This window comes from Ictidomys tridecemlineatus, chromosome 14, assembly GCF_052094955.1.
Source record: "Ictidomys tridecemlineatus isolate mIctTri1 chromosome 14, mIctTri1.hap1, whole genome shotgun sequence".
Classification (NCBI taxonomy): domain Eukaryota; kingdom Metazoa; phylum Chordata; class Mammalia; order Rodentia; family Sciuridae; genus Ictidomys; species Ictidomys tridecemlineatus.
In genome coordinates this window covers 24,507,201-24,520,033 of record NC_135490.1, presented here as the reverse complement: position 1 = coordinate 24,520,033, position 12,833 = coordinate 24,507,201, and the positions used below count along the sequence as shown (strand labels likewise).

Here is a 12,833-nt window from a genome sequence, read left to right as displayed (position 1 = left end):
ATCAAATTACTTGTTTTATCAAGATAGTATATGATTTAATTGGCCTTTCTTCACTGAATTGACTGGCAATAAAATCAAGATTGACTCAAAAAAAGGTGTCTTAAATCCATTTTCTGGAATAGTGCATAGAACAGGTAAACAAAACCATCAGTAAACTTCTTTCATTTTCTGTTCTTTCTAAGTGGGGAAAAAGTGCTAACAGTCCATTATCTCTTATAAATGACATCAGCATGAGGGTACAAGTGAGGCAACAGTGGCTTTTTACTGTGTCTCTTTTGCAATCAAAACCTGATGAAAAAAACTTAAAAAAAAATCTTTATTTTTATTTATTTGTTTTATGTGGTGCTGAGGATTGAACCCAGAGCCTCATATGTGCAAGGCAAGCACTCTGCCACTGAGCTACAACCCTAGCCCAAGAAAAAACTTTTTTTTAAGAACTAAATTTTAATAAATGAAATTTTATAGATTACCGATGATTCTTCTTCACTGTATTCTTTCCTTTCTGGAAATAACTGGAACACGAAATTCAATAATATTCTTTTAGAAATGAGTGCATTATAGAACTATATATACTTCTCTATATTAACAAGTAAGTGTAAAACATAAATGTTCACAGAGTTTACCTCATGTAATTTTTCCGGACTTGGTGAATATATTTTTAAAGGCAAATATTTACTCATCAAACTAATGAACAGATATTTTATTTTTTCCAACAGATTTTAGTTATAAAGTACAATTAAGTTTTTATTAAAAATTTACTATTTTGCTAAATACTGTCTTAAAACAACTGAACTAAGTAAGTACCGTCTTTATTCCTCTTCTATGGACAAAAAATGCCAAGGTTTAAGCTGGGTGTGATGGTGCACACCTGTAATCCCAGAGGCTCAGACAGCTGAGGCAGGAGGATTATGAGTTCAAATCTAGCCTCCGCAATGGCAGGGTGCTAAGCAACTCAGTGAGATTCTGTCTCTGATAAATATAAAATAGGGTTGAGGATGTGGCTAAGTGGTTGAATGCCCCAGAGTTCAATCCCTGGTACCAAAAAAAAAAAGCCCATGGTTTAGAGCAATTACATAATTACATAGCTTAGCTAATGTTACATTATCAATAAGCAGTAAACCAGATTTTAAATATGGCCAATCTTATTCTGGTATCTTACCACATTGTTTAATAGCATCATCTAATTTATTTCCTTTTTAGAAAAGCAAGACTTTTCTGGATAGGAAATACAATTGTACATGTCAAATAGTTCACATGGGCTAAATGCTTTCTGAATAACAATGTCTTTATTTTAGCTTTATATCTGACTTTCTATATCCTTGTTTTTACAATAAGTCCCATGTTGCAAGCACCAGATTGACAGTAATACCAATAGCACATCTTTTCTTGATAGTATCAATTCCTCTTTTCTCATTATAATCTCTCACAGGGACTCCCTGAAAAAAAATATGTATATACATATGGGATTAGGTACTGATCGTACAGGATTATTAGAGAACTAGAAGCAACATAGAAAAAACAAAACAATGAGCAACAACTGTTGGAGAACAAGTAGGAATATTCAAAGATCATTTTGCAACTTTTAACTTCTTTGTAATTATCAATAGACACACATATATTCTTTCCATAATAAATCACATTTGAAAAAAGGAATAAGATAAGAATGTTTGCTTTTACCATTGTTCTTCAACATTGTACTGGTAGTCCTAGCTAGAGCAATTTGTCAAGAAAAAGAAATAAAAGGCATTCAAATTGAAAAGGAAGTAGTAAAACTACCTTTATTTGCATATTAACATGATTCTCTCTGTAGAAAATTCCATGGAATTCACAAAAACCAAACCAAAACAAAAAACTCCTAGAACTAATGAATTCAGCATAGTTCAATGGTCAACACACACAAAATCAGTTGTGTTTCTCTATACCATTAAAAAATAATCCAGAAAAGAAATTAAGAAAACAATTCTATGTAAAATAGCATTAACAAGAACAAAATATCCAGGAATAAATTTAACCAAGGAAATGAAAGACTTATATACTGAAACTATAAAACACTTAAGAAATTAATTAAAGCAGGACTAACTAAATGGAAAACCATCCCATAGATTAGAGTGCTTAAGATTGTTAAAATGGCAATCTTAAAGCAGTATACAGATTCAATGCAATCCCATCAAAATTCTAATAACTTTTTCAGTAAAAAATGGGAAAATCCATCTTGAAATCCATATGGAACTGCAAGGGGCCCTGAACAGCTAAAACAACATTGGAAAGAAAAACAAAGAAAGTAGGAATCTCACTTTCTGATTTCAACACAAGGCTAATAGACATGTAGATCAATGAAATAGAATTGAAAATACAAAAATAAACCCCAACATCTCTAGCCAATGATTTCAAAAAGGGTGCCAACAACATTCAGTCTCTTAAAAAAAAAAAAAGTGTTGGGATAAACTGGCTAACCACATGCAAAAGAATGAAGTTGGACCCCCTCTACCTCATTACCTATATGAAAATTGACAGTACACTGGTTCAACAATCTAAATTTAGCAGCTAAAACTATAGAACTCCTAGAAGAAAACATGGGCATTAATCTTTGTGATGTTGAATTTGGCAGTGGATTCTCAGATTTTATAGCAGAAGTACAGCAACAGAAGAAGTGCTATTAAATTGGACTACATAAACATTTAATAAAACTTTTTGTGCATCAAAGAAAATTATCAAATGTGAAAAAGGAACTGAGTGGAAGAAAATATTTACAAATCATGTATCTGATAAGGGTTTAATAAAGAAGTCCTTTAGAATAAAGAACTCATACAATACATGAAAGAAGCAACTGAATTAAAAAGTGAATAAAGGACTTGAATAAACATTTTTTTCTAGGAAGATATACAAGTGGCAGCAAGTGCATGAAAAGATGTTCATTACTATTGATCATTAAGAATATATAAAACAAAGTTACAATAAGGTCATTCACACCCAGTAGGATAGCTTTAATTTAAAAAAGAGTAGCACTCATGGTTTGTGGGAATGTAAAATGGTCTAGCCTCTTGGAAAATTTGGAAGTTCCTTAAAAAGTTCAATATAGAATTATCATGACTTGGTGATTCTACTGAAGGGTACTCAAAAGCAATGAAACCTTTATCCACAGAAAAATATGTACAAGAATGATTATAGCAGCATTATTCCTAACAGCCACAGGCAGAAACTGAATGTTCATCAATGGATGCATTGGTAAACAAATTACTGTCAGATACAATGGCATGTTTTTCATCTATGGTTTTCATCTAGGGACAAGGTACTGATACTTGCTGCAAGTTGGATGAACCCCTGAAAACAATGCAAAACAAAATAAACTAGACATATTGTAGCTCAGTGGTAGAGTGCTTTCTTAGCATGTGTGAGGCACTGGATTCAATCCTCAGCACCTCATAAAAATAAAGGATTATGTCCATCTAGAACTAAAAATGTTTAAAATAAAGAACATATACTGTATGATTCCCTTTATATAATATATCCATAATAGCAAATTTATGGGAACAAAAAGTAGATGGGATGAAGAGAAGAAGAAACGGGGAATGATTATATATGACTATTTTTGGGGGGTGATGAAAAAAGTTTTGAAATTAGAACTAGTGGTTGTACAACATTCTCAATTTACTAAATACCACAACAAACTGAACATTTTTATTAAATGATTGTACATTATAAAAATTTCCCTTCAACTTCAAAAAATCAATTCATATGGAAATAATATACAGCTTATTTCTAAAAATAAATGTATTTTAGGCATTACTCTTTAGCCTTCCCTAAAATTTTTCTTTTAGTTATCAAATAACTGACTTATTTTTTGAGCCCCTCTATAGGGTATGCTTTCTTCTTTTTTCTAGTCGAAGGCAGTAAAATTTAAATCCTTTCCTTGATGCTCTAATAATAAAATCAATGCGCACCCTTGTAGATAGGAGTACTTATGTATCTAGTTCTGATATAGATTAAAAGGTTTAATTAATTTATAAGTTTTACAACACAATAGCAAGGAATTAAAATCATTATATAAAACTTAACTCAATCTTGATGAGTTTCTTACAAGTCTCAGTTCATAAGACCCCATTTTTTTTTGTTTTAAATTTCTCTAACAAGGATTTAATTTCCTTGAATAATTACATTCTTATGCAAAGTTTCTGAAAATTAACATTACCAAAGGTTATGTTCATAGAGCTAGTTAAATGTAAACAAATAATTTCAAGTTTTCACACTTTTTTTTAAATAAGAAAAAGGAAGCCTACTGTCAATTTTTTTTAAACATTTTTTTTTTTTGTAATTTGTAGACACAACACCTTTATCTTATTTATTCACCTAATAGACCAGTTCTTTTTCTTTAGATATAGTTAGTACTTTAGCTACACCAGTGGTCCTTACCCAGTGGTTAATTTTGTCTCCATGGGGATGTTTGGTAATGTTTGGTTGTCACACCTTAACAATGCTACTGGTACCTGCTGTGTGGACTTCATAGATGATGCTAATCTTCCTACAATCCAGCACTGTCTCCACAACAAACAATTATCAGGTTCAAATGACAACCTTGAGAAACTCGAGCTCCATTAGTGATCTTTTCCATTTTCAGCATAAAATTTGCAGCCAATCATAGAACATTTCACTGGAGCTGTTGTTTTTGTTTTTTTCACATCACAAGCTATAAATCTGATTTGCAATTATTAACTAAGAATTTATCTAAGCAATACAATACCAGGAAAAGCAGAAGTTAAGATGGCAGAATCTGACAGAATGAAACATCAAAAGGAAATGCAATATAAATCAAGTTAGAGCTACATACAACAAAACTTTAAAGGATGAGTTTGTTAGACATTTAGACCTTTCCACACTTCGGTCATAATTTGCAACACAAATGTCACAGAACATGACTGAAAATTAAGGGGCACTGCAGAAGTATTATCTATTTTCATGCTATATAAATAATTTTCCTTAAGACAAAATTTATTTCTATATTCTTATTTCAACTTTCAACACTGTGTTTGTCTTTATTGGCACATTATGTCTTTTTTGGAAAGAGGTGGGCACATAAATGAAACTATTTTTTAATACTACCTCAAGTAATAATAACAAAGAAAGAAAATAAAAAGATGTTGCATCCTACTGAAAGTCTATTTTCAACTCTGACAGCACTATAAAACACTTAAAAAAATAATGCTATTTAGGATATCCTTAATTTCAAATCAAACTTCCCCAGTGAAAGCCAATGTAAATTACACTTGCTACTTAAGCTGTTAATTTCTTGGAATTTAAAAAAAGGGTTACATCAATGTAGGCTCTTTACATTAGAATTTCAATTAATATTGATTCCTAAAGTCAGTTTAAAAATCATGTTTCACAAAATAAATACACCGAAGCAACTATAATAGTAATAACCTTTATTTAAAATATTTTTAATCTAGGAAGCTCATTTTACATGAGTTTCCAGCTAATTATTAGAATCAGAAACAAAGGAAATAAAACCAGAGAAAATTCTCTGTAGAAAAAATACACAAAGAACATTTCTACATGTGAAAAAACAGTAAACAGTCTTAACATCTGAACATCCACATATTAGACTTAACGCCATCTCTCCTAGTGAACACCACTATCAACCTTGAGATCTGATTTGTTCTTGTCATTCTTCACTGAGTAGATGAAATATGTTAAGGTGTCTTTTTCATTCACTGGAATAGATCTAAAGTGGCAACCAACTATCTATAAAAAAAAAAATCGAGGAAATTAAATTTTAGATATAACAGGCTTCATAAAATAGGTAAAAGGTACTGTTTCATCAAATGTTCAAAAGTGCTATGTGATGATAAGAGTTATTTCTTTTAAAGATTAAACTATATTTAACAAAACAGCAACAGGACAAAAAAACACACAAAAATAAGATGTTATAAACAAAAGACAGTCTGATTTTAAAGGACCCTTTGACCCTATTTAATTAAATATACATTGATTAGCAGTATATTTCCTTATATTTTAAATTTTATAACTGGGTCTAGATCAGGAAGTAAATATTTCTACTTTTAAACTTTAAATATGCATCAGATAAAACACTGAAGACTCCACATGTATCACACTAGGAATGGTTTACAATTTAGAAAAAGAATAAAATGAAGTTCTCGAATTTTTTATATTAGTGAAACCAGGAAATAGTTTACAAATATCTTTGCTGCCACTTATATTTATTAATTTATTAGAATTATTCTTTATAAAGATTCCTTGAAGTTTTTTTTTTTTTTTGTATTTATTTTTTAGTTGTAGTTGGACACAATACCTTTATTTTATTAATTATTTTTATGTGGTACTGAGGATGGAACCCAGGGCCTCACTTGTGCTAGGTGAGCGCTCTACCGCTGAGTCACAACCCCAGCCTGGTTCCTTGAAGTTTTTTCTGAACACAACTTATGAACAGAAAATGAAAGGAGAAAGGGGAATGTTCATTGAAGACTGTATATTTGCTTCCTTGTCTTTTTGTGGTGCTAATCTAATGTGTGGACTACAACTAAAAATAGTAGAATAGATCAAATGGGAGGAGGAGGAGGAGGATGATAAGCATACCTGGAATCTAGATTTTTTATTTATTAAAAAAAATAGCTATAGAATAATATAACTGTTTTTATAAGTTTGGATTATCAAAATTTTCAGTTTTAAATTTTGCATTAAAATATGTATGCATTAAAATACACATTGCAGGGCTGGGGATGTGGCTCAAGGGGTATCGCGCTCGCCTGGCATGCATACGACCTGGGTTTGATCCTCAGCACCACATACAAATAAAGGTGTTATGTCCGCGGAAAACTAAAAAATAAATATTAAAAAAATTCTCTCTCTCTTAGAAAATAAATAAATAAATACATACACATTGCATATACATGTTGCAGAACAAAGGTGACTTTACTCAATTTGTATCTGATCTACTTCATGGAAGGCAAAATCTATTTTATTGCACAATCAAAAATGGACCAGATCTTTAAAATCAAATATAAAGAAAAAAGTTTTATTTTTGTTATGTAGGCAAGAAATAGAAAAGAAATTGTGGCTAAATAGCAGATATCTTGGATTTTAACAGCATTCAAAAAAATTTTGTCAAAGAACTGAAAAAGTTCTATTTATTTTTATCTTAATTAATATGAATATTTTATTTTATTTATTTTTCTGGTACTGGGGATTGAACTCAGGGATGCTGCCATTAAGCCACATTCCCAGCCCTTTTTTATTTTGAGACAAGGTCCACTTCATTAAGTTGTCCAGGCTGGCCTGGAATTTACAATCCTCTTGCCTCAACCTCCCAAGGGGATTACAAGAGTGAGCCATCACACCCAGCTAATATGCACATTTTAGAAAATTTTGAAATAACTACTAAATTCAAGCTACAGAATATGAGAAAACTGATTCATTTATGTCTATTCTTTCTAGTAAGTGAAAAATTTTATTTTAAATGATTAAAATGTAAATATATAAATCTATATGTATCTTAAAAATATTCAGATTTTTTGGTTCTGGTTCATATAATCAGTGAACTTTTCAAAACTAATGAGAGGACCAGAAATCCTATATAAAAGCAAACTATAAGTAAAAGCTTGGATAAGTTTTTGCTTCTCTTGATGTGAAGAAAACATAGATGTTAATAGTCAAACAAACAAGGACAAATTCTGAATAGTTAAATCAGCAAGTTATGAAAACATCTCTTAAAGACTCATTTGTAGACTCTTCCATCAGAAACTTCAAAAAATAAATTCTAAAAAATAATGGCATATTTGTTTATTATGCCTCAATCAGGTGTTCAATAAACATTAACTGATTAAATGGAATTTTAAAACTAATATTTCTAGAATGAGGAAAAAAATTTTTCATTCGATTGTGAAAGCCTTTATATGAAGACCTTGTACACAATCTGTATATAATCCACTAAGTAGTCATTACATATAGAAATTTCCTAAGTAGCAAATGTTTCTAGGCATCTAGATTTTTCTACAATAGATTTCTTAATAACTTTGATCTTTCTAACCAAAATGTATAGTTACATATACTACATTAATACTTTTGTTAGCAGTATTTGTTTCATCACCTCTTATTTGTGTATACAGGCTCATTTGAAGTTTATATAGTTTAAAACTCATATATACCTCAACAAGTTGAGCTTTATTAAGTCCTGGTCTGGTTGGTAGCTTGAAGTGTCTTTTGTATCGCCTAAGTGTATTTACTTGTAATTGGTATAAGTCAACCTAGAAAAAAGTAACATACATTAATTAGTTCAGAAATTTTTTTGAAAATTTATCATTGATATGCATAATAACAATAAAAGTTCAATTTGATTGTTGCAGAGCTATAGAAACTGTCAATTCAGATGTAAACATTCAAATTATGTACATGGAGAGTGTTAACTGGCTATATTAAACTTTGCTTTAAACAGAAAAAATTGTTTATCTCTTTCTAGAAAAGCTTTGGAATAGAATACTTATGGTTTATATTTAACATACAAAAGTTTTTTTCTACCTCTGGAGTATCAATGTCTTGAACAGGTGAATCACCTCCATCATCATCACTCCCTTTTCTCTTTCTTCTGTTTCGGACACTTTGAATTAAGTTTTTATGATAATCACAAATGTAAAGATGCCTTGCCTGAAATAGAAAAGTTTCACAGACTGCTTATGATTACATTAAAAATGCATCTATACTTTAGTAAAATGCATAGGCCACAATGAATTATTACAAATAAAAAAGTCAAAAACAAGCCATTGTTAATACAATGGCATGTTTCTTTCTACTCTTTTTAAATTTTTTTATTTTTTAGTTGTAGTTGGACACAATACCTTTATTTTATTTATTTATTTTTATGTGGTGCTGAGGATGGAACCCAGGAACCTCCCAGTGCTAGGTGAGTGCTCTGCCACTAAGCCACAACTCCAGCACTCTTCCTACTCTTAAATTCTTTATCTTGTTAAAACATAAGATGCCTGGCAATACTGTTAAGAAGAAAGGGTATTGGTTGGACAGGTGGGGTGCCAGTTGGAGGCAGGGGGTGGTACCAATTGAGGAAGGTAGGGAGGCAGAGATAGAGAATAATAAATTCCAGTCCTCTGGGTTTTGAGGAGAAACAGTGAGAATGACCTGAATTAGTTCATGCTAGATTCTTCCTCACAATAGGAAAGATGATATCGCTCACAATTTGGCTACAGTATTTTCTGTAGTTAAAGAACAGTATATTTTAGTAATGTATGATTTACAATCTAAATTTAAGCTTCAGTTACTAATTTTTCTTTCTATTAAATGTATATATTTATCAGAATACATTTTTCAGATTAAAGCAATTATTTTAAATTCAGGTTCATTTGAAATGTTTCTCATGAACACCAATAAAGAACTGTTACAATAGACAGAAAGTGTGACACACTTTTCTAAAACTTTACACTCTGGAGAGTTGTATAGTGACAATGAAATATTGGGTTCCAACTACTGAAAGTTAACTCCTTTAAAAAAATACAGTTAAGGGTTGATTTAACAGGCATTTAAATTTACTTCTAAGCTAGGTTCAAATTAAAAAACATACAGGACATGTGCTATGTTCTGTATCTTGTTATTTATTTACACAAGCCAGAGCTCTGAAAGGTAGCAATGGTTCTTTCTAAAAAAAGAAATTTAAAAAAATTCATAATGGTCAAAAGAACTGACGTGCAAAAGGACGAAAAAAGAAATCCCGATGGCTGCCAAACCGACTGCAAAACCGCAGAGGCTTACGTGCTCTCCACGTTGGGAGCAGCTGCCCTAAGAGCTGACATCGCAAACATCGTTTACAAGCTGGCTCCTCTCTCACTCTGCGTTCAGAAAAGACCCAACATCGAAAAGAACAGATCTTCCTCGACTGCGGTGCAGGGTCCTGCAGGACTCCACTTTCCTCAGACGAGGGGAGCTACAACTCCCTGGGGCCAATCGCCAGCTCCGGCAGCAAAACAAAGGCGCCTCCATTCCAGAAGACTGCCGGGCTACAGGAAAACTACCCTGGGCCCTCGGTGCGGCGGTCCCCTTTGTTTCGTTTCCAGATCACAGCAAAAGGAGGAAGAGGGAAGGCAGTGCGCGGGAGAGGCGGGCAGCGGGAGTCGGGGTGGGGGACTAGCAGGACTGGAACCACTGCATGCGTGTGCATACGTTGTGGCTGGCGGTCGAGTTGCAGCGACTTTGTTGTTTACTCCCTAACGGAGAACGCACGAGTCCGCACTGCAGCCAGTCTGCAGGAGCTGTGAACCCCGCCAACAACCCACGTCTCTGCACAGCTGCCGGGACTCCGCGGGGCGGGCCGAGGTCACTTACACTCTTATCCAGCTCGATCTTCACCTTCTTCTGGGAGATGCTCTTCTGAATCCTCTTGCTGAAGCTGGCGTTGCCAGCCGCTCGGCCGCACCGCTCACCGTCCTCCCGTAAACAGCATAGCTGCCCGGGGCCCGGCCCGGCCGCCCCCGGGGGCCCAGCCGCTGAGACCGCCCCGGCGCCGGGTACCTCAGCCCCGGCGCCTGCAGCGTTCCCGTTCCCGGCGGAGGCGGCGGCCGCTGCAGCCGCAACCACCGCAGCCACGGCGGCAGCCGCGTCCCCGCCGCGGCTCATCTCCTCAGGCGTGAAGCCGTTCATGTCTAGGTGCTCAGGGGCGCTGGCGCTGACAGAAATCCCCGCTCCGCCTCTCCCGGCCAGGTCCCTCAGGCGCCCTACCCGGCGGCGGCAATGCACTCTGCACCCCAAGTTCGGCGGTCGTCGGCCAAACACCAAGTATCCCCGGCCTGTTTGTCTCCGTCGGCGACGAACAGTGGACAGCGCTTGTGGCTGGGACCGAGAGTTGTGTGGCGCCTGGAGAGGGAACCCCACTCACTGTCACATGGAGACTTCAGCAGTTGGACCGCGGCTCCCCCGCCTCCCTCCAGCCCCTGAACTTGCGCAAGCACGACGCATCTCCTCCCACCCCGCCTCCTCCACTCTGCCGCGAGGCCCCACGGGAACCGTAGTCCTCCGTGGCGGGAGTCCACCTGACCTGCGTTCTGAACCTGGCGCCTGGCGGCTTGGAGAAACTACTCATCCCGGCATGCAGCGTGCAGCGACTGGCCGGCCTTTTTTTGTTTTTAAGCACCCGGCAAAGGGGAGTGCGGTTTTAGGGTGTCTTGCCTCCTGTTTCTCCCGGGAAGGTGGGATGTGTTCAGCTATTGTTCTTTTGCAGAGTTGGTGTTCATTCTGTTGGCCGATTCCTGAGAAGCACAAATTGTGTGTGTGTGTGTGTGTGTGTGTGAGACAAATGAGCGTGTGGAAAAGTTTCGGGGTGTTTCGTACGACCACGCTTTTGTGGAAACCTGAGTCAGGAACTCGGGGGACCAAGCGCTCTGTCTCAACTTGACCAAACACTGAAGCACCAAATAAATACAGCGCGGCGGGGAGTGGGGGGGAAACGCCCTCCCGTCTTGTCGACCATGCCAGGTCCTCACAAACATCTACTGACTAGTTCGCAATTGCAGGGCTATTTTTCGTCTCCACTTCCACCTTTTCAATCTCTCCTCAAAAGGCTCTGGAGAAGGACGCAGTTAACATCGCTCAAAGGGGAACGTAGACTCCCCCCCCCGCCACCACCACCACCACCACCACCACCAACAACAACAACCAAGTCAGCCCGAAAGCTCCTCGGAAACTTCCCAGCGTCAGTTCCACCGAGCGTAACGGGAGAGAAATCCGATTTCCTGAGTCGTCCACACGCCCGTACGTGCGTGCGGGCGTGTGTATGCCTGCGTGCAAGTGTGCTTGTGCTTGTGGAGGGAGGGGCAGGATGGGAGTGGCTAATATGAAAGCCTGCACCTTTGCTAGTTATTGTGCGTCATTATCAGCAGATACTGTTAACCAGTATCACTGTTTAAACAAAAATACGTACATTTCAGGCAGTAGATTTTTGAGGGTTTTTTTTTATACTTAACAAATTTATTGAAAATGCTATCTACACTGAAAGCCAAAGCTTTCCATTTCGTATGTGCATTTCAGTTCAATGAAAAAATGCATATAAAAAAATCTTGCTTATACTTTACTGAGCTTCTTAAATTATAATTAACATTTTAAATCAAATTTCAGAAATTCTAGGCCATTATGTTTTCACATATCATTTCTGCCGTTATCTAAACTGTTCCATTTCTGGGGCTCCAATTCAATACACATCAGGTCTCCCCCTGTATCCTTCTATCTTCTGCCCTGTCTTCAGTAATTTTAATTTTTAAATGTGTATCTCCTCTTATTTTGGATTCTTCTAACCTGCACGCATTCTTTCTTTAGATATGATTTTATAATTCTTATGTTGTTCTTTTTCAAACCTTAAGTCAACTTTTATAGTTCCCAGTTCTCTGGTAAAATTTTTGATTTTCTTCCATGAACATAGCAAAATAGTGGTTTTTAAAATTATGTTTATTCTTTCTTTTGTCATTTCTGCTGGTCTGACTCATGCTTGACTCTTTTGCATCCTTTATCTTTGATTTTTGGTATGCATTTTATCTGAGAAATCATAGAAATAATTTGAAGAATTGGGTGTTATGTTCCTATAGAGAGAGGCTTCATTTCCTTTTTTAAAGTGCTAATGGGTACCAATAGTTCTTGTGGATTTTTCAACCAACCAGATGATATTCTACTCTATATTCCCATTTTGGGCTGTGCTTCTTGGAGTCTTACCCCAGAGTGATAACTAGGGTTATCACCTTTCATGTATATTGGATTCCAACCCTAGATCCAAGTGATTTGACAGATGTTGCTTGATTCAACTAGTACTATATACATTTTAAAAGATAAGC

General features: G+C 35.8%; 1 protein-coding gene across 7 annotated transcripts in view; it reads right to left on the bottom strand.

Moving 5' to 3' along the window:
- The window catches only part of Sap30 (Sin3A associated protein 30), an 85,128-nt gene extending 73,525 nt beyond the window's left edge, over nt 1–11,603 (bottom strand). For 6 of the 7 annotated variants that reach the window (XR_002483992.3, XR_013430292.1, XR_013430291.1 and 3 more), the window contains exons 1-4: nt 11,051–11,603; nt 10,342–10,869; nt 8,530–8,655; nt 8,160–8,258 (exon numbers count right to left, since the gene is read on the bottom strand). Coding sequence is in view for 2 of the 7 variants with exons in the window: in XM_078030990.1 (XP_077887116.1) it covers nt 8,160–8,258; nt 8,530–8,655; nt 10,342–10,869; nt 11,051–11,095 (798 nt within the window). In the remaining 5 variants the exon portion in view is untranslated. Of the gene's footprint in view, nt 1–5,405; nt 5,740–8,159; nt 8,259–8,529; nt 8,656–10,341; nt 10,870–11,050 lie in introns of those variants that run through there. The other variant, XM_005325510.5, reaches the window with a different exon arrangement.
- Nucleotides 11,604–12,833: the final 1,230 nt, after the last annotated feature.